At 54.2% G+C, this 18,342-nt stretch overlaps 1 protein-coding gene across 7 annotated transcripts in view; it reads left to right on the top strand.

Annotated features, from left to right (window-relative positions):
• The window catches only part of PDE4A (phosphodiesterase 4A), a 310,971-nt gene extending 297,076 nt beyond the window's left edge, over positions 1 to 13,895 (top strand). For all 7 annotated transcript variants that reach the window (XM_077329784.1, XM_077329786.1, XM_077329783.1 and 4 more), the window contains 6 exons: positions 807 to 971; positions 2,263 to 2,362; positions 4,649 to 4,803; positions 6,424 to 6,546; positions 7,868 to 8,050; positions 9,948 to 13,895. In XM_077329784.1, coding sequence (XP_077185899.1) covers positions 807 to 971; positions 2,263 to 2,362; positions 4,649 to 4,803; positions 6,424 to 6,546; positions 7,868 to 8,050; positions 9,948 to 10,313 — 1,092 coding nt within the window. In that variant the 3' untranslated portion in view covers positions 10,314 to 13,895. The remainder of the gene's footprint in view (positions 1 to 806; positions 972 to 2,262; positions 2,363 to 4,648; positions 4,804 to 6,423; positions 6,547 to 7,867; positions 8,051 to 9,947) is intronic.
• The last annotated feature ends 4,447 nt before the right edge of the window (positions 13,896 to 18,342 follow it).

The raw sequence follows: 18,342 nt of genomic DNA on the forward strand, positions 1-18,342 counted from the left end.
CAGGGTATCTCTTCTGCTCTTATGTCTGGGGCAGGGATGCTCTGTCTTCTTGGTGCTTGGGGGGTCCACAGTGGGAGGGCCTCTGGAGTTCTGGCCCCGCTGGTGGACCTCCTGATGGCCCCTGGGCTTTGGCCACTGTGGGACACAGAGTGTTGGACTGGAGGGGCCACTGGCCTGATCCAACAGGGTTTCTCTTCTGCTCTTATGTCTGGGGCAGGGATGCTCTGTCTTGCTCTGTCTTCTTGGGGCTTGGGGGGCAACAAACGTTGACAAGGACTCCCCAGATGTGCGTTTTTAGGTCGTGCAACAAAACATGCCTAAGGGAATTGAGAAATGAGCTTTGTGTTGCTGAGAAATGCCACAATAAAGAACATTGCTGAGGATTCTTGGGGCCGCAGAGAAATTTCTAAGCACCCAGGCATCCTGGCGCCTGGGATTTGTCGAGCTTTTTTAGTGATGATGAAGATGTCCAGGAAGGACTCTGGGGTGGGGGAGGCTCCAGGGGAGGGGCTGTTCCCATCTTCTTGTTCTTCTTTTTAAAAATCTGCTCGGCCACTTAAAAATCCAGTGGCCAAAGGGAAGCCTGGCTGGGGGAAAGCCCTACCTGGACCCACCCACTTTATAAAAACACTTCATGAGTCCCAGGAAGGGGGTTGGGCGGCTCCCTGGCACCCAGAGGCACCCCGTTGGAGACCACTGCTTTAGGTCATCCTGCCCGGTGCAGGAGGTGGGACGGGATGGCCTTGAGGCCCCTTCTCAGTTCTGCCCCCTTGCCCCCTCCTACAAACGTGTCTGCCCCTCCTCAGGAGCGAGACCTGCTGAAGACGTTCAAGATCCCCGTGGACACGCTAGTCACCTACATCATGACCTTGGAGGACCACTACCACGCCGACGTCGCCTACCACAACAGCCTCCACGCGGCCGACGTCATGCAGTCCACGCACGTCCTCCTGTCCACGCCCGCCTTGGATGTAAGTCCTCCAAAGAGCATTGAGGCGGAGAGAGCAAAATCTGCTCAGCTTCCCCTGCCCCAGAGTGGTAGAACTGGGCTCAACCGGGACCAGGGCCTGCCCCATGAGATCAAGGCCTTCCAGGATTTTAAACGGTTCCGGACGGCCTGTAAAACGGAGCTTTTCCATCCGGTTTACGGCCAAGAAGACGCCGGCCTCCCTGCTTAATCCAGCCAGCGCGGTGTTGTGGTTAAGAGCAGCGGCTTCTAATCTGGCGAGCCGGGTTTGATTCCCCGCTCCTCCTCCTCATGCAGCCAGCTGGGTGACGTTGGGCTAGTCAGAGTCCTGATAGAGCTGTTCTCTAGGCGCAGTTCTCTCAGGGCTCTCTCAGCCCCACCTCCCTCCCAGGGTGTCTGTTGTGGGGAGGGGAAGGGGATTGGAAGCCACAACTCTTCCTCTTCTTCTTGCCTTGGGAAATGGGTGATTATTATGACTGGGGAGGAGTCCTGTGAGGTGGGCAGTGGCAGACCCCTTGGGCTGGACCCTTGCCCTGACCTGGAGGGCCCTGGCTAGCCCGACCTCATCAGGTCTCAGAAGCTAAGCGGGGTCAGCCCCGGTTAGTCCTTGGACGGGGGACCACCAAGGAACAGAAGGCTTGCGACACAGAGGCAGAGCCTGGATGAGTTGCTGTGACTTCCAGCACCCAGGTCTTCTCTGACAGACCACGAAGAGTGCAGCTGTGATTCACGTCCAAGGAGACGCATCCTCTTACGATACAGGCTAGATATCAGGAAAAGATTTTTCACAGTCAGAGTAGTTCAGCAGTGGAATAGGCTGCCTAAGGAGGTGGTGAGCTCCCCCTCACTGGCAGTCTTCAAGCAAAGGCTGGATACACACTTTTCTTGGATGCTTTAGGATGCTCTGGGCTGATCCTGCGTTGAGCAGGGGGTTAGACTAGATGGCCTGTGTGGCCCCTTCCAACTCTATGATTCTATGATTCTATGAATAGGCTGCCTAAGGAGGTGGTGAGCTCCCCCTCACTGGCAGTCTTCAAGCAAAGGCTGGATACACACTTTTCTTGGATGCTTTAGGATGCTCTGGGCTGATCCTGCGTTGAGCAGGGGGTTGGACTAGATGGCCTCTATGGCCCCTTCCAACTCTAGGATTCTATGATTCTTTGGTTGGGCAGCCGTCTAACTCCTGTTCTCGGGTCCTCGTTGCATGAAGGGGAACCTGCTTTTGCTGGCCGGTGGCCCTGGGGACTGAGGCTGGGCATCCGGCAGCCTCTTTAACCCCTTCCCGTCCTTTTCAGGCCGTCTTCACTGACTTGGAGATCCTGGCAGCGTTGTTTGCCGCGGCCATTCACGACGTGGACCACCCGGGGGTCTCCAACCAGTTCCTGATCAACACCAGTGAGTTTGGTCGACTCTGGGGACAGAGGGGGGGAGAAAGGGGGTCTTGCAGGCGAGAGGCCTGTAAAATGGGTGTGGGCGACACAGAGAGGTTGCCTTATAGGGCTGTCAGGCGGGGGGCAAAAAGGGTGTCGGTGGGGAGGGAGAGGTCCCTGTGGCAAGCCAGCCAGGCTTCATCACTGTTCTGTGGCACCCACGTGCCCCCCGAAAGAATGAAATGCCCTCCTGGAGTTTTAGATCACTTCAAGTGGGGGGGAGCAATGTCTGTACCACTGTCATTAAAAACCCCTCAGTGTAAAATAACTTATTTCTGTGTACCGGGTTTCATGGTGTTAGGTGGAGCAGGCCTCCATCACAGGAGGGCCAAAAAAGCATGTTTATTGCAGGGGGGAAGTCTAGGAAAGCCACAAGAAGGGAGCAGGGAGATGATGGTTTTTGAATATTGGGAAGGAAGGAAGGAAGGAAGGAAGGAGGGAGGGAGGGAGGGAGGGAGGGAGGGAGGGAGGAAGGAAGGAAGGAAGGAAGGAAGGAAGGAAGGAAGGAAGGAAGGAGGGAGGGAGGGAGGGAGGGAGGGAGGGAGGAAGGAAGGAAGGAAGGAAGGAAGGAAGGAAGGAAGGAGAGGAAGGAAGGAAGGAAGGAAGGAAGGAGGGAGGGAGGGAGGGAGGGAGGGAGGGAGGGAGGGAGGGAGGAAGGAAGGAAGGAGGGAGGGAGGGAGGGAGGGAGGGAGGGAGGGAGGAAGGAAGGAAGGAAGGAAGGAAGGAAGGAAGGAAGGAAGGAAGGAAGGAAGGAAGGAAGGAAGGAAGGAAGGAAGAAAAGACGGAAAGAGGGAGGAAGGAAGGAAGGAGAGGAAGGAAAGGAAGGAAGGAAGGAAGGAAGGAAGGAAGGAAGGAAAGACTGAAAGAGGGAGGAAGGAAGGAAGGAAGGAAGGAAGGAAGGAAGGAAGGAGGGAGGAAGGAAGGAAGGAAGGAAGGAAGGAAGGAAGGAAGGAGAGGAAGGAAGGAAGGAAGGAAGGAAGGAAGGAAGGAAGGAAGGAAGGAAGGAAGGAAGGAAGGAAGGAAGAAAAGACGGAAAGAGGGAGGAAGGAAGGAAGGAAGGAGAGGAAGGAAGGAAGGAAGGAGAGGAAGGAAAGGAAGGAAGGAAGGAAGGAAGGAAGGAAGGAAGGAAGGAAGGAAGGAAGGAAGGAAGGAAGGAAGGAAGGAAGAAAAGACTGAAAGAGGGAGGAAGGAAGGAAGGAAGGAAGGAAGGAAGGAAGGAAGAAAAGACTGAAAGAGGAAGGAAGGAAGGAAGGAAGGAAGGAAGGAAGGAAGGAAGGAAGGAAGGAAGGAAGGAAGGAAGGAAGGAAGGAAGGAAGGAAGGAAGGAAGTCCCATAAGCATAGGATAAGAAACCATTGTCAAACTACAGGGGAGGAGTCTTTTGGTCAAATTTGGTCAGAGCTCTAGATGGCCTGGGACCATGGTACCTGTGGGCCCACCTCTTCCTAGACGCTCCCCAAAGGGTCCCCAGCCCCAAGGAGATTAAATTGGCCTCAGACAGGGCCGAGTGCTTGTCCTTGTGAGATCAGGGCTCTTCAGGACCTTGAGTGGTTTCGCAAGAGGGAACTGCCCCATCCGGTTTATGGCCAAGGTCTTCAAGACAACATCAGGTCTGTGCTGGCCTCCCTGTCAAAAATGGGGGGGGGGGGGAAATCCCAAATTATACCCAGCTAGGTTGGGTATGACCCCCCCTTCTTCCCCCTTCCCTCTTTTCCAGCCAATTGAGAGAACTAGGCAATTAGCGGATTAAAATTTAATTTTAAGAATTGCAGATCTATTCATTTATTAATTTGACTTTGAAAATGTATCTGCCTGTTTTATTTGGACTGTGTTTTGTATTTTTATTATGCAGCTTTACTTGGGACGTACTCTGCCCCGAGCCCCCAGAGATAGGGCAGAAAACAGACGTAATAATAATTATAAAGAAATCAAAAGAAATAAACCTTAGGAAGTCTTCTGGAGCTCAGGAAGTGTCTCCGCTGTAGAGCAAGCACCCCCTTCCCAGTCTTCAGGCTTTGGGGGCCAGGATAGCACCATGGGGGGAGCTCTCTGCCCCTTTCAGTAGGGATTTGCATGCCTGTGGGGTTCAGGAAGCACCCATGGTAGCGGGCCCTGAGGAGGAAGGTGCCAACCACGTGGGTGCAGATCAAGTGTGTTTGGGGAACTCCAGGAACACACCTCTCTCTCTCTCTCTCTCTCTCTCACCTCCTTTGCTTCCCCCCGTGACTCTTCCCGGCGGTCTCCCTCGGCAGATTCGGAGCTGGCGCTGATGTACAACGACGAGTCGGTGCTAGAGAATCATCACCTGGCCGTGGGCTTCAAGCTGCTGCAGGAGGAGAACTGCGACATCTTCCAGAACCTCGCCAAGCGGCAACGGCAGACCCTGCGCAAGATGGTCATCGACATGGTGAGCTCATTCTGCCAGGTTGGGGCCAGGCAGATGTCCCCGGGGGGCAGGGACCACCAGCATAGAAGAACCAACTCTTCTTCTTCTTCTTCTTCTTTTTCTTCTTCTTCTCCTTCTTCTTCTTCTTCTTCTTCTTCTTCCTCTTCTGCTTCTGCTTCTTCTTCTTCTTCTTCTTCTTCTTCTTCAGTAATCTCAGGGCTCTCTCAGCCTCACCTCCCTCACAGGGTGTCTGTTGTGGGGAGAGGAAAGGGAAAGTGATTGGAAGCTGCTTTGAGACTCCTTTGGGTAGAGAAAAGCGGCATCTAAGAACCAACTCTTCTTCTTCTTCTTCTTCTTCTTCTTCTTCTTCTTCTTCTTCTTCTTCAGTAATCTCAGGGCTCTCTCAGCCTCCCCTCCCTCACAGGGTGTCTGTTGTGGGGAGAGGAAAGGGAAGGCAACTGGAAGCCACTTTGAGCCTCCTTCGGGTAGAGAAAAGCGGCATCTAAGAACCAACTCTTCTTCTTCTTCTTCAGTAATCTCAGGGCTCTCTCAGCCTCCCCTCCCTCACAGGGTGTCTGGTGTGGGGAGAGGAAAGGGAAGGCGAATGGAAGCCGCTTTGAGGCTCCTTCGGGTAGAGAAAAGCGGCATATATGAACCAACTCTTCTTCTTCTTCAGTAATCTCAGGGCTCTCTCAGCCTCCCCTCCCTCACAGGGTGTCTGTTGTGGGGAGAGGAAAGGGAAGGCAACTGGAAGCCGCTTTGAGGCTCCTTCGGGTAGAGAAAAGCGGCATCTAAGAACCAACTCTTCTTCTTCTTCTTCAGTAATCTCAGGGCTCTCTCAGCCTCCCCTCCCTCACAGGGTGTCTGGTGTGGGGAGAGGAAAGGGAAGGAGAATGTCAGCCGCTTTGAGCCTCCTTCGGGTAGAGAAAAGCGGCATCTAAGAACCAACTCTTCTTCTTCAGTAATCTCAGGGCTCTCTCAGCCTCCCCTCCCTCACAGGGTGTCTGTTGTGGGGAGAGGAAAGGGAAGGCAACTGGAAGCTGCTTTGAGCCTCCTTCGGGTAGAGAAAAGCGGCATATAAGAACCAACTCTTCTTCTTCTTCTTCTAATCTCAGGGCTCTCTCAGCCTCCCCTCCCTCACAGGGTGTCTGTTGTGGGGACAGGAAGGGAAGGCGACTGGAAGCTGCTTTGAGCCTCCTTCGGGTAGAGAAAAGCGGCATCTAAGAACCAACTCTTCTTCTTCTTCTTCAGTAATCTCAGGGCTCTCTCAGCCTCCCCTCCCTCACAGGGTGACTGTTGTGGGGAGAGGAAAGGGAAGGCGACTGGAAGCCGCTTTGAGGCTCCTTCGGGTGGAGAAAAGCGGCATATAAGAACCAACTCTTCTTCTTCTTCTTTTATCCTATTTATGTATTTTATATTCTTTGCAACCCACTCTGAGCTGCCAGAGAGACAAAATAATAAACAAAAATGGGGAAAGGAGGGTAGAAATGTAATAAATAAGTAAATAATAAACGCATAAAATAGAGTGCATTGAAAAAAATGCATGAAATCAGAATTTGAAAGGGCGACCGAGGACTGGAAGGGAAGGGGAACGAAGGGCACCCCACGCTGGCGTGAGATTCTCGGCCCACTCTTCTGCAGGTCCTGGCGACGGATATGTCCAAACACATGAGCCTCTTGGCAGATCTGAAGACAATGGTGGAGACCAAGAAAGTGACCAGCTCAGGGGTGCTGTTGCTCGACAACTACACGGACAGAATACAGGTGGGTCTGTCGTGGGTGTCCCGTGGCAGGGGGTCCGGGCTCGGTCAGAGACACAGCCGTGGCCAAGGCTGGTCGTGGGGCAGACCGGCCACAGAGGCTGCTGGGAAAAGACCGGGGCTGCTACTTCTGCCCAGGCCACCACTGCAGGGCAAGCGCAGGGAAGGCAACAAAGATGACAAGGGAGGTTGGAGCTCTTTCCCCTAGGAGGAAAGGCTGGGGAATCTGGGACTTTTCCGTGGGGAAAAGAGACGACTCAGGGGAGACATGAAAGGGGTTTTTGAAATCCAGCATGGGGTAGAGAGAGCAAAAATTCTCTCTCTCTCTCTCTCTCTCTCTCTCTCTCTCTCTCTCTCTCTCGGGGTATTGACGGGAAAAATTGTTTATCCGAAACCTGTTTTGGTTTGATTTATGTTTTCATGCTTATAACTGTGGTGTCGCAGATATGAAGACTACATTTATTGAACACTAACAATTGAATTTATTCATTTTTCCCCCAACAAATTGGTACAATCATAAAGAAAAACAGAATACTCTTTTGGCAGCCCACTGGTTGAATTTCTCAATTTTGGATATCTGCCTTTCTCCCAAGCGGGCGCCCAAAGCAGCTTTCATCCTGCTGGCCTCCTCTTTTTTATATTCTCACAACAACCCTGTGGGGTAGGTTAGGTTAAACATTTCTCAGGTGATGTGACCATAGATCGTCATGTCGACCCACCCATCCCTTCCAAAATGGCCACTGATGGGCCTGGAGGGGGTGGGAAGGGGAGGGTCCTTGGGTGGGCTCTGCTTCCCAACCCTATTCTGCGCCATCTTGGCACTTCTGGGGTTTCTCAAAGCCTGAAGAATGTTTCAGGGGCTCCTCTAAGCTCGACACCACCATGGCCCTTGAATGGCTGCTTTTGCGTGGCGCCCAAGCATGGCAGATAAGTGCCCAAGCAAAGGCATGTGAAAAGCAAGAGTCTTGGGTGCGAGATCTGTGCTGCCCCCCTCTCTGTTGGTCCTTGGCTTCCTCTTCGGGGGCTCTGCAGCCACAGGAGGCCAGCTCCTGGTTATCAAGCCCACATTGAGCTCCCCCCCACTGGCAGTCTTCAAGCAAAGGTTGGATGCCCACTTTTCTTGGATGCCGTAGGATGCTCTGTGCTGATCCTGCGTTGAGCAGGGGGTTGGACTAGATGGCCTTTGTGGCCCCTTCCAACTCTATGATTCTAGGATTCTATTGACCTGCCGTTCTGGGTGCCTTTCCTGCCCCCCGCGTGGGGCCTGCGGTTGGGGCATGGAGCGTGCGCTTCTGACGGCTCTCGTGCCTCTCCCTCCCCGGCAGGTTCTGCGCAACATGGTGCACTGTGCCGACTTGAGCAACCCCACCAAGCCTCTGGAGCTGTACCGGCAGTGGACGGACCGGATCATGGAGGAGTTCTTCCGGCAGGGGGACAAGGAGCGGGAGCGAGGCATGGAGATCAGCCCCATGTGCGACAAGCACACCGCCTCCGTGGAGAAGTCGCAGGTGTGTGACGGCCGCCATCGCGAGGGGCCCCCTCCTCCCTGACGCCTCCCCTTCCACCACCACCCAGGCCAGGAAGGACCTAGCTAGGGGGTAGCCCGTTGGGGCTTGGGAGGAGCTTCGCTTCCCACCCCGAGGCAGTCCAAGAGGAGCAGGAGGGCAGCAGGTTTCCTGCAGCGGTAATTAGAACTCAGAGCCTCCTGCCTGAGGGACTGAGAACTTGCTTCATCCTGTAAACTGCGGGGAAGAGCCACAGATCACGGGAAGGGGATGTGGTGTGCACACCACATCCCCTTCCCGTGATCTGTGGCTCTTCCCCGCAGTTTACAGGATGAAGCAAGTTCTCAGTCCCTCCCTCCCCTGTGCTGGCTGGGAATTTGCACTGTGTAGGTTTGTGATTTTGCCCTTGCAAGAATAGTCAAGCTTGTGGGCTTCAGTTCCCGTCAGCCCCCTGTCATCACGGTAGGGCTTTTTTGGTTTAGCCTTTTGTGCATGTGTTTGCTCCCTCTAGTGGTGGTTTCCATAGTGCATTGCTGTATTTATTTATTATATTTGTATGTTGTATTGTAAAGGTAACGGTATCCCCTGTGTAAGCACCGGGTCATGTCTGACCCTTGGGGTGACGCCCTCCAGCGTTTTCATGGCAGACTCAGTACGGGGTGGTTTGCCAGTGCCTTCCCCAGTCATTACCATTTACCCCCCAGCAGCAAACTGGGTACTCATTTTACTGACCTCGGAAGGATGGAAGGCTGAGTCAACCTTGAGCCGGCTGCTGGGATCGAACTCCCAGCCTCATGGGCAGAGCTTTCAGACAACATTTCTGCTGCCTTACCACTCTGCGCCACAAGAGGCTCTATATTATATTGTACATCATATAAAACATTTTTTTGCCAGCACTTTAAACAGTGATGAAATATCGAAGTGACCACTAGCGGAGATGAAAGATGTGCAGGAGAGAGGGGGAAAGACACAGACGAGTGAGGAAATAGCACTTGTCTGAAACCCTGCCATTTTTTTTTTATTTTGGCGGATGCTAGTCTTTTCCTAATGGATGCAGTTTAGAATATAGAAAAACCAAAGTATATACGAAGAACACCAAAGGAATTGAAAGTATATGGCAGATTTTCCTGACACTATTTGATTGCCTCTTGCAAAAATCTGGCCACGTTTTCTGTTATTTCTGTCTTGGTGCTGTCCAAAAGAAAGGAGGCCTTAAGAAGGTCAGGAAGCCCCCACTTTATTATCAAAATGGGGCCCAAAGATTTTATACGAAAAGGACGTGGGGGACATTTTCGATGCTGCTTATTTTGCATGGATGGTACCTATCCCAAAGTGGCCCTTTTGAGACTCTTCCTAGAACTGTGCTACTCAGCCTGAGGTTCAGGACCAATTTTCGGGGGTCGAACGGCCCTTTCACAGGGGTCACGGCAGTGATTTGCATAGTTTTATGGTTGGGGGTCACCACAACATGAGGAACTGTATTAAAGGGTCGCGGCATTAGGAAGGTGGAGAACCAATGGCCTAGAAGAGGACTAGGAATTGCATCTGGCCAGAGAGAAAGCTCTCCGCTGGGCTGGATTTAGAAGATGGTCTAAGGAAGGAGTTGTCTGGCCTGCTTTTGGTGAGATCCCCGAATTCAAAGTGGAGCAGGTTTTGTTAGCTGCACAGATGAGCCTGCTTTGTACAGCTTGAGAGGCCTCAAATACCGAGAGAGGACAGAAGGAGTCCGATTTTAATCTCAACATGGACCAGGCCTTTGATAAATCAAACTCAATGGGTCTGAATTACGATGTCATCTAGATATTGGAGGACTCTTAGCGACGTTTAACCTTTTCCCTGCTTGTGTTTGACACTAACCCCGTCTCTGGTCCCACCTGCCCCCCTCCCCCCCTCCCTCCAGGTGGGGTTCATCGACTACATCGTCCACCCGCTGTGGGAGACCTGGGCGGACCTGGTCCACCCTGACGCACAAGACATTTTGGACACCCTCGAGGACAACAGGGACTGGTACCACAGCATGATCCCACAGAGTCCGTCGCCTCCTCCGGACGACGCGGAGAAGGACGACGAAGGCTGCCTAGAGAAATTCCAGTTCGAACTGACCCTGGAGGAGGAAGGGGAGGACTCTGAGGGGGACCGCAGCAGCCCCGGCGAGGAGGACAACAGCTACTACACGGCGACGGAAGACCACCAGCACGAGTCCCTCGAAGTGCAGGACGGACTGACGGACGACACAGTGAATGACACGTCTCCTGGCGAGTCATGACTGTGGGGGAAGGGACTGCCGAACGCATAAAAAACACATGGGCAAATGCGCAGGGTGGGGAGGGGAGGGGAGGGGAAGGAGAAAAAAAAACTCATTTTTTATTTTTATTGTATTTTTTATAAAAAGAAAACTAACAACAAAAAAAAGGGAATATACACACAGCAACTGTAGAACCAGGATGGCCCAGCAGGGGGCAGCAGCCCATGCACTCCAGAAAGAAATTTCTCTTTGATTTGCCTTTTCCGCCCCATATTGGTCGCTAGGTTTTTTTTAAACATGTATTTTTTTTTATTCTGTTAATCAGACCGGTGCAGCCTGGAGCAGGAGGGTCCCTGTAAGGAGAGCGGGCAGAAGCAAAATGGACGGGAACTTTTTTTAAAAAACGAAAGTGCATTTTAAGCCATTTTTTAAAATATGCACAGAGAGGTGGAGGGGATTCTGTGGAAGCGCCTGGCTGCAGGCAAAATCCCTTCCGGTTAGTTGGTCGGTGCCTTTTTCTCTTTTTTCTGCTGCCTGACTCCTTGGATCCCCCCCTCCCTCCCTCCTAGCTGGAAATCAGGGTGTTCAAAAAGGTGAAGACGGGGGGGGGGGGCATGAATAATTTTGATTTTTGTAAGTTATTATTTTTTTTTAAACTAGTTTGATTTCTTTTTGTGAGTCGATCGCAGGATTTATTTTATTTTATTTCGGACCGATGAGAAGAAGAAAAGTTGGGGGTTTGTTTCGTTTCCGGATTTTTTTCTTTCCTTTTTGGGGATTTGTTTTTCTTTTAAATACCGTTTGTCAGCGGAGGGCACTTTTCCGTTCTCGACGCCATGCCGCTCTCTCCCGGAGGCTACTGGGAGAAGACTTTTCTTTTAAAAGGGAAAAAAAAAAGGGAACAAGAAGTCAAATAAGCCAAACATTCTTATTCTTTTTTTGAATCTCAGTTTCCAAATAACCAAGTCTTCCTCCATCTTTCGTTTTGCACAAATCTAGGCAATAGGGCAAGGATCTGGGTGGGTTTTCACGCCTGAATTGCCCTTCTCTCCCTTGTTTCCCGGGGAGGGGGGGGGGACTTCATTCTCCAGCCTCCCCAACCTGAGTGGAGACTGCAAAGCTGGTCTCTTGTGGAGATTATTTTTAAGCGCTAATTTTTGCACGTTTCCTTTCTCCCCTTTCGGATCGGTGCGTTTCGCTGGCTGACGAAACCTCTGAACGGCAGGATTCCCGAAATGGCAGAGGTAGTCAACCTGTGGTCCTGCAGATGTCCATGGACTACAATTCCCATGAGCCCCTGCCAGCATTGCTGGCAGGGGCTCATGGGAATTGTAGTCCATGGACATCTGCAGGAACACCGGTTGACTACCCCTGCCTTATGGTGCATCGGGTGAGAAACTCACGAGCATTCACCATTCCCACACACCTACGTGCACAGGGGCGCACTGAAACTTTCAAGCGTCTTGTGGCAGAAGGATTCTTTCTTCTTCTTTTTTTGTCCACAGTCAAAAGTTTGTACGAACCGAGGTCTCGTCTCCATTTCTGCGTGACGCGAGGGCCATGTGGCTGGAACACATGTGAAGCTGTTAACTGGCGGGCAGCCTGGTTGGTTCTTTTTAACTTCAGCGGATAAGAGAAGCTGTAGCGCCCTTGCTTTCAGATAGGGTTGCCAGCTCCGGGTAGGGTAATTCCTGGAGATTTTAAGGGAGATAGAGCCTGAAGGGGGCAGGATTTGGGGAGCAGAGAGACCCCAGGGGGATACAAGGCCATAAAGCCCACTCTCCGAAGCAGCCATTTTCTCCGGGGGAAATGATCTCTGTTGTCCGAAGATCAGCAATACCGGGATATCTCCAGGTCCCACCTGGAGTTTGGGAAGCCTAGCTTCCAAACCTCACCTTCTCCCTGGACGATGGGGGGAAGGAGGGGAGGGTCAGCTTGTTCCCCAAAGCCCCATATCCATTTCCCTTTCCTGTGAAATCAGCCCACTGATGCAAGGCCTGGTGTTGGGGGGGGGGGGCGGTCCCGTCCACGGAGGCGAAGGTGCACAGAGCATCGGGTGCAGATTTCGCACCAGGAGGCTGAAGACGGAGTCAGCTCGGTCAGGTGCACTGAAACAGCAAGGGGAGGGGGCTTGGAGCGGGGAATGTCTTTGCTGGACGTCTGTGCTGGACGTCTGTGCTGTTTGGATCACCCCCCTCCCCGTAGGCTCTTGGGAAGCGCTTGAGCAGTTAGCCTGTCCAGCCCCCTACCCTGGGGACCCAGGGCTTGAAACCGCTCTGCCGAATTTCGGAGGAAACCTTTTGGCTGCTTGTATTCTTTTGCCTTAAACAGCCAGGTGTTCTTTTTGGTGGGTGAGGCCTTTAGCTGCATCGTTATCCTTCTCCTTTCCAAATCCCACCTCCCCCCCCCCCCCAGCCTCACCCCCTCCCACAAGGACTTTCCTTCTTTGTTTCGGAGGGTGCTTCAGATCTTTCTGCAGACCGCCGGTGCCGGAGAATGCCATCTTACGAATCACAGGAGGCAAGCACCGAGGAGCCCCTGCTTCATGCACTCACACACGCCCCCCCCACCAGTGTCATGGGGAGACACGGCCCACGCCTTAGGGGGGCTCACCTGGTCTCTGGGCACTGATCCCCGCCGCCTGGAGGGCCTGCTTTGTCTGGTTTTGTGTGGGGAGGGGGAAAGGGAGAGTTCCAAGGGAAAAGGGTACAAGCCTGGCACCAGGACGTCCTCCGCCCCGGTTAGCTAAAACAGAGGAAGGGGCTGAGAGCTGCTTTTTTGCCATGCCTTGGCCCGTCAAGGCTGCTCCCCCGTCCGTACCCTCAGCACTGCCCTCCATGCGAGGGGCAAGCAATAACGAGGGGGGTCCCCCTCCCCATGCCCACGCTGAGCTTTCAAACCAAAGCCATGCCCCTCCACCCCTTTTTTTGCAAAACCTTCACACACACACACACCCTTTGCATCAGCCGGCCCTTCAAGCCCAGGGGCCTGGGCACCAAGCACGCCGAAAGGAAGACCGCCACCCTTCCCCACACGCACCGCTGGCACCCCTGGCAGAACGCACCTGTGTGGAACGCCGGGGTCAGAGGAGCACGCGGCCATCCCCGAACACGAGTACTGTAGCCATGTTCTTTGTATTTCTCCATCTTTCTTTTGTGAAGCCTCAATTGAAAGGGGGGGGGGAGTACGAAAGCGGATTCCCCTCTTTCCTCCTTATCTCTGTATAGCTTTTATTTTTGTACACCGGTTTCGTTCCACGAGTCTTGTCGGGTCGGGTTTGGACTGTACATAATTGTGAATAACCAGATTGTAAATTATTCTAAAGAGTCGATGAATCTTACACACACACACACACACACACACACACACACACACACACACCCAAACAAAGGCCCTCTTCCCTTCCTGGCCCCAATCCAGCTGTGGGTCCCGTGTTCGAAAGTTACCCGTGGAGAGCAACGAGGTCTCCAAGAGACCCTCTAGCTGCATTCTCTCCTCCAGGGAACTTGAAGGTGGAACAGCCCCCCTTCCCCCGCACACCCCCCCCCCCCAGGTTTCTCCTTTCTGTGTATTTATGGTGTAATACAGACACATTGGAAATTGTGGAGTTGTCGTTTTTCTCGCAGTGTCGTCAGTCCGTCATTGCGGTGCTCTCTCTCTCTCTCTTTTTCTCTCTCAAATGTTTCCAAAAAATAATGTGGCAGCCACACTCACAATAAACCGGGAGGAAGGGGCTCACCCAAGGAAATTGCGTTGACCTGGCTTCTCTTCGAGGGAGGGAGGCTAAGGGCTGTTCCACCCCAAAAGCATGGCGAAGGTCAGTGCCAGGAGGCAGTTGGGTTAGGCTGGAATCCTGCAGTGTCCCGAGGAGGGTCCCCATGCCAAAGAGCGGCCATTGGCTCAGGAGAGAACATGGACTGCCAGGGCTTGAGTCCTTCTACATGCCAGGGTCTGAGCCAGGGTCTCAGGCCAAGGTCTTTCCCATCCCCTCCTTCTAACTGGAGATGCCGGGGATTGAACCTGGGACCTTCTGCCTGACAAGCAGAGGTTCTGCCACTGAGCCAGAGTCTGAGGCCAAGGTCTTTCCCATCCCCTCCTGCCTGGTCCTTCTAACTGGAGATGTCGGGGATTGAACCTGGGACCTTCTGCCTGCCAAGCAGAGGCTCTGCCACTGAGCCAGGGTCTCAGGCCAAGGTCTTTCCCATCCCCTCCTTCTAACTGGAGATGCTGGGGATTGAACCTGGGACCTCCTGCCTGCCAAGCAGAGGCTCTGCCACTGAGCCAGGGTCTCAGGCCAAGGTCTCTCCCATCCCCTCCTGCCTGGTCCTTTTACCTGGAGATGCTGGGGATTGAACCTGGGACCTTCTGCCTGCCAAGCAGAGGCTCTGCCACTGAGCCAGGGTCTCAGACCAAGGTCTTTCCCATCCCCTCCTTCTAACTGGAGATGCTGGGGATTGAACCTGGGACCTCCTGCCTGCCAAGCAGAGGCTCTGCCACTGAGCCAGGGTCTCAGGCCAAGGTCTCTCCCATCCCCTCCTGCCTGGTCCTTTTACCTGGAGATGCTGGGGATTGAACCTGGGACCTCCTGCCTGCCAAGCAGAGGCTCTGCCACTGAGCCAGGGTCTCAGGCCGAGGCCTTTCCCATCCCCTCCTGCCTGGTCCTTCTAACTGGAGATGCCGGGGATTGAACCTGGGACCTTCTGCCTGCCAAGCAGAGGCTCTGCCCCTGAGCCAGGGTCTCAGGCCAAGGTCCTTCCCATCCCCTCCTGCCTGGTCCTTCTAACTGGAGATGCCAGGGATTGAACCTGGGACCTTCTGCCTGCCAAGCAGAGGCTCTGCCACTGAGCCAGGGTCTCAGGCCAAGATCTTTCCCATCCCCTCCTGCCTGGTCCTTCTAACTGGAGATGCCGGGGATTGAACCTGGGACCTTCTGCCTGCCAAGCAGAGGCTCTGCCCCTGAGCCAGGGTCTCAGGCCAAGGCCTTTCCCATCCCCTCCTGCCTGGTCCTTCTAACTGGAGATGCCGGGGATTGAACCTGGGACCTTCTGCCTGCCAAGCAGAGGCTCTGCCCCTGAGCCAGGGTCTCAGGCCAAGGTCCTTCCCATCCCCTCCTGCCTGGTCCTTCTAACTGGAGATGCCGGGGATTGAACCTGGGACCTTCTGCCTGCCAAGCAGAGGCTCTGCCACTGAGCCATGGTCTCAGGCCAAGGTCTTTCCCATCTCCTTTTGCCTGGTCCTTCTAACTGGAGATGCCAGGGATTGAACCTGGGACCTTCTGCCTGCCAAGCAGAGGCTCTGCCACTGAGCCAAGGTCTCAGGCCAAGGTCTTTCCCATCTCCTTTTGCCTGGTCCTTCTAACTGGAGATGCCAGGGATTGAACCTGGGACCTTCTGCCTGCCAAGCAGAGGCTCTGCCACTGAGCCAGGGTCTCAGGCCAAGGTCCTTCCCATCCCCTCCTGCCTGGTCCTTCTAACTGGAGATGCCGGGGATTGAACCTGGGACCTTCTGCCTGCCAAGCAGAGGCTCTGCCACTGAGCCAGGGTCTCAGGCCAAGGTCTTTCCCATCTCCTTTTGCCTGGTCCTTCTAACTGGAGATGCCAGGGATTGAACCTGGGACCTTCTGCCTGCCAAGCAGAGGCTCTGCCCCTGAGCCAGGGTCTCAGGCCAAGGTCCTTCCCATCCCCTCCTGCCTGGTCCTTCTAACTGGAGATGTTGGGGATTGAACCTGGGACCTTCTGCCTGCCAAGCAGAGGCTCTGCCACTGAGCCATGGTCTCAGGCCAAGGTCTTTCCCATCTCCTTTTGCCTGGTCCTTCTAACTGAAGATGCCAGGGATTTAACCTGGGACCTTCTGCCTGCCAAGCAGAGGCTCTGCCCCTGAGCCAGGGTCTCAGGCCAAGGTCTTTCCCATCCCCTCCTGCCTGGTCCTTCTAACTGGAGATGCTGGGGATTGAACCTGGGACCTTCTGCCTGCCAAGCAGAGGCTCTGCCCCTGAGCCAGGGTCTCAGGCCAAGGTCTTTCCCATCCCCTCCTGCCTGGTCCTATAACTGGAGATGCCAGGGATTGAACCTGGGACCTTCTGCAGGCCAAGCAGAGGCTCTGCCCCTGAGCCAGGGTCTCAGGCCAAGGTCTTTCCCATCCCCTCCTGCCTGGTCCTATAACTGGAGATGCCAGGGATTGAACCTGGGACCTTCTGCAGGCCAAGCAGAGGCTCTGCCACTGAGCCAGGGTCTCAGGCCAAGGTCTTTCCCATCCCCTCCTGCCTGGTCCTTCTAACTGGAGATGCCGGGGATTGAACCTGGGACCTCCTGCCTGCCAAGCAGAGGCTCAGGCCAGGGTCTCAGGCCAAGGTCCTTCCCATCCCCTCCTGCCTGGTCCTTCTAACTGGAGATGCTGGGGATTGAACCTGGGACCTTCTGCCTGCCAAGCAGAGGCTCTGCCACTGAGCCATGGTCTCAGGCCAAGGTCTTTCCCATCTCCTTTTGCCTGGTCCTTCTAACTGGAGATGCCAGGGATTGAACCTGGGACCTTCTGCCTGCCAAGCAGAGGCTCTGCCACTGAGCCAGGGTCTCAGGCCAAGGTCTTTCCCATTTCCTTTTGCCTGGTCCTTCTAACTGGAGATGCCAGGGATTGAACCTGGGACCTTCTGCCTGCCAAGCAGAGGCTCTGCCCCTGAGCCAGGGTCTCAGGCCAAGGTCCTTCCCATCCCCTCCTGCCTGGTCCTTCTAACTGGAGATGCCGGGGATTGAACCTGGGACCTTCTGCCTGCCAAGCAGAGGCTCTGCCACTGAGCCAGGGTCTCAGGCCAAGGTCTTTCCCATCTCCTTTTGCCTGGTCCTTCTAACTGGAGATGCCAGGGATTGAACCTGGGACCTTCTGCCTGCCAAGCAGAGGCTCTGCCCCTGAGCCAGGGTCTCAGACCAAGGTCTTTCCCATCCCCTCCTGCCTGGTCCTATAACTGGAGATGCCAGGGATTGTACCTGGGACCTTCTGCAGGCCAAGCAGAGGCTCTGCCACTGAGCCAGGGTCTCAGGCCAAGGTCTTTCCATCCCCTCCTGCCTGGTCCTTCTGATGCTACCAAGGATTGAACCTGGGCCCTTCTGGTTGCCAAACAGAGCCTCTGCCACGGCCGCACTTTTCAGCCTGGGCGTCCCGCAGGCCTTATCTGCACCCTTTGCACCCCAAAACATCTACGTACGCAACTGGCTGTTCCTTCTGCCTTATTGGACCAGCACAATGATGCTTTCACAAGAAGATGCTGCCACTTACAGCAGCCCAACCAGATTGTTGCCTCCCGTCCCCCCATGGGCCATTCTGGGGCTCCTCCCCTACTGCCCACTGACTCTGGACAAGCCGCTGCTTGAGGGACCCGTCTTCACGGTGAATCGAGGCTGTGTCGTCAACCCCGGATTTCTTCACAGTCTCTGGTGTCATATGGTCTTCCCAGTTGCAATGTATGGCTGTGAAAGTTGGACCCTAAGGAAGGCCGAGCGTCAAAGAATTGAGGCTTTTGAACTCTGGTGCTGGAGAAGACTCTTGCGAGTCCCTTGGACTGCAAGGCGAACAAACCGGTCAGTCCTGGAGGAGATCAGCCCTGACTGCTCCTTAGAAGGCCAGATCCTGGAGATGAAACTCAAATACTTTGGCCACCTCATGAGAAGGAAGGACTCCCTGGAGAAGAGCCTAATGCTTGGAGCGATTGAGGGCAAAAGAAGAAGGGGACGACAGAGAATGAGGTGGCTGGATGGAGTCACTGAAGCAGTCGGTGCAAACTTAAATGGACTCCGGGGAATGGGAGAGGACAGGAAGGCCTGGAGGATCGTTGTCCAGGGGGTCGCGATGGGTCGGACACGACTTCCCACCGAACAACAACATCAAACCGACCACCAGAGGGAGGAAAGGCGTCCTCAAGGAAACGGGCAAGGAAAACCCGGAGGTGGAAGCGCCCCCTGCTGGTCTCAGTGGTTGCCCTGCTGCCTTCCCATCTTTTTAAGGCCTGACTTGTGGCTACCTGTTTTTCCCTTTAAGAAGACTGCCAGCCTCTCCCCCA

Source organism: Paroedura picta, chromosome 3 (genome assembly GCF_049243985.1).
Source record: "Paroedura picta isolate Pp20150507F chromosome 3, Ppicta_v3.0, whole genome shotgun sequence".
NCBI classification, from domain to species: domain Eukaryota; kingdom Metazoa; phylum Chordata; class Lepidosauria; order Squamata; family Gekkonidae; genus Paroedura; species Paroedura picta.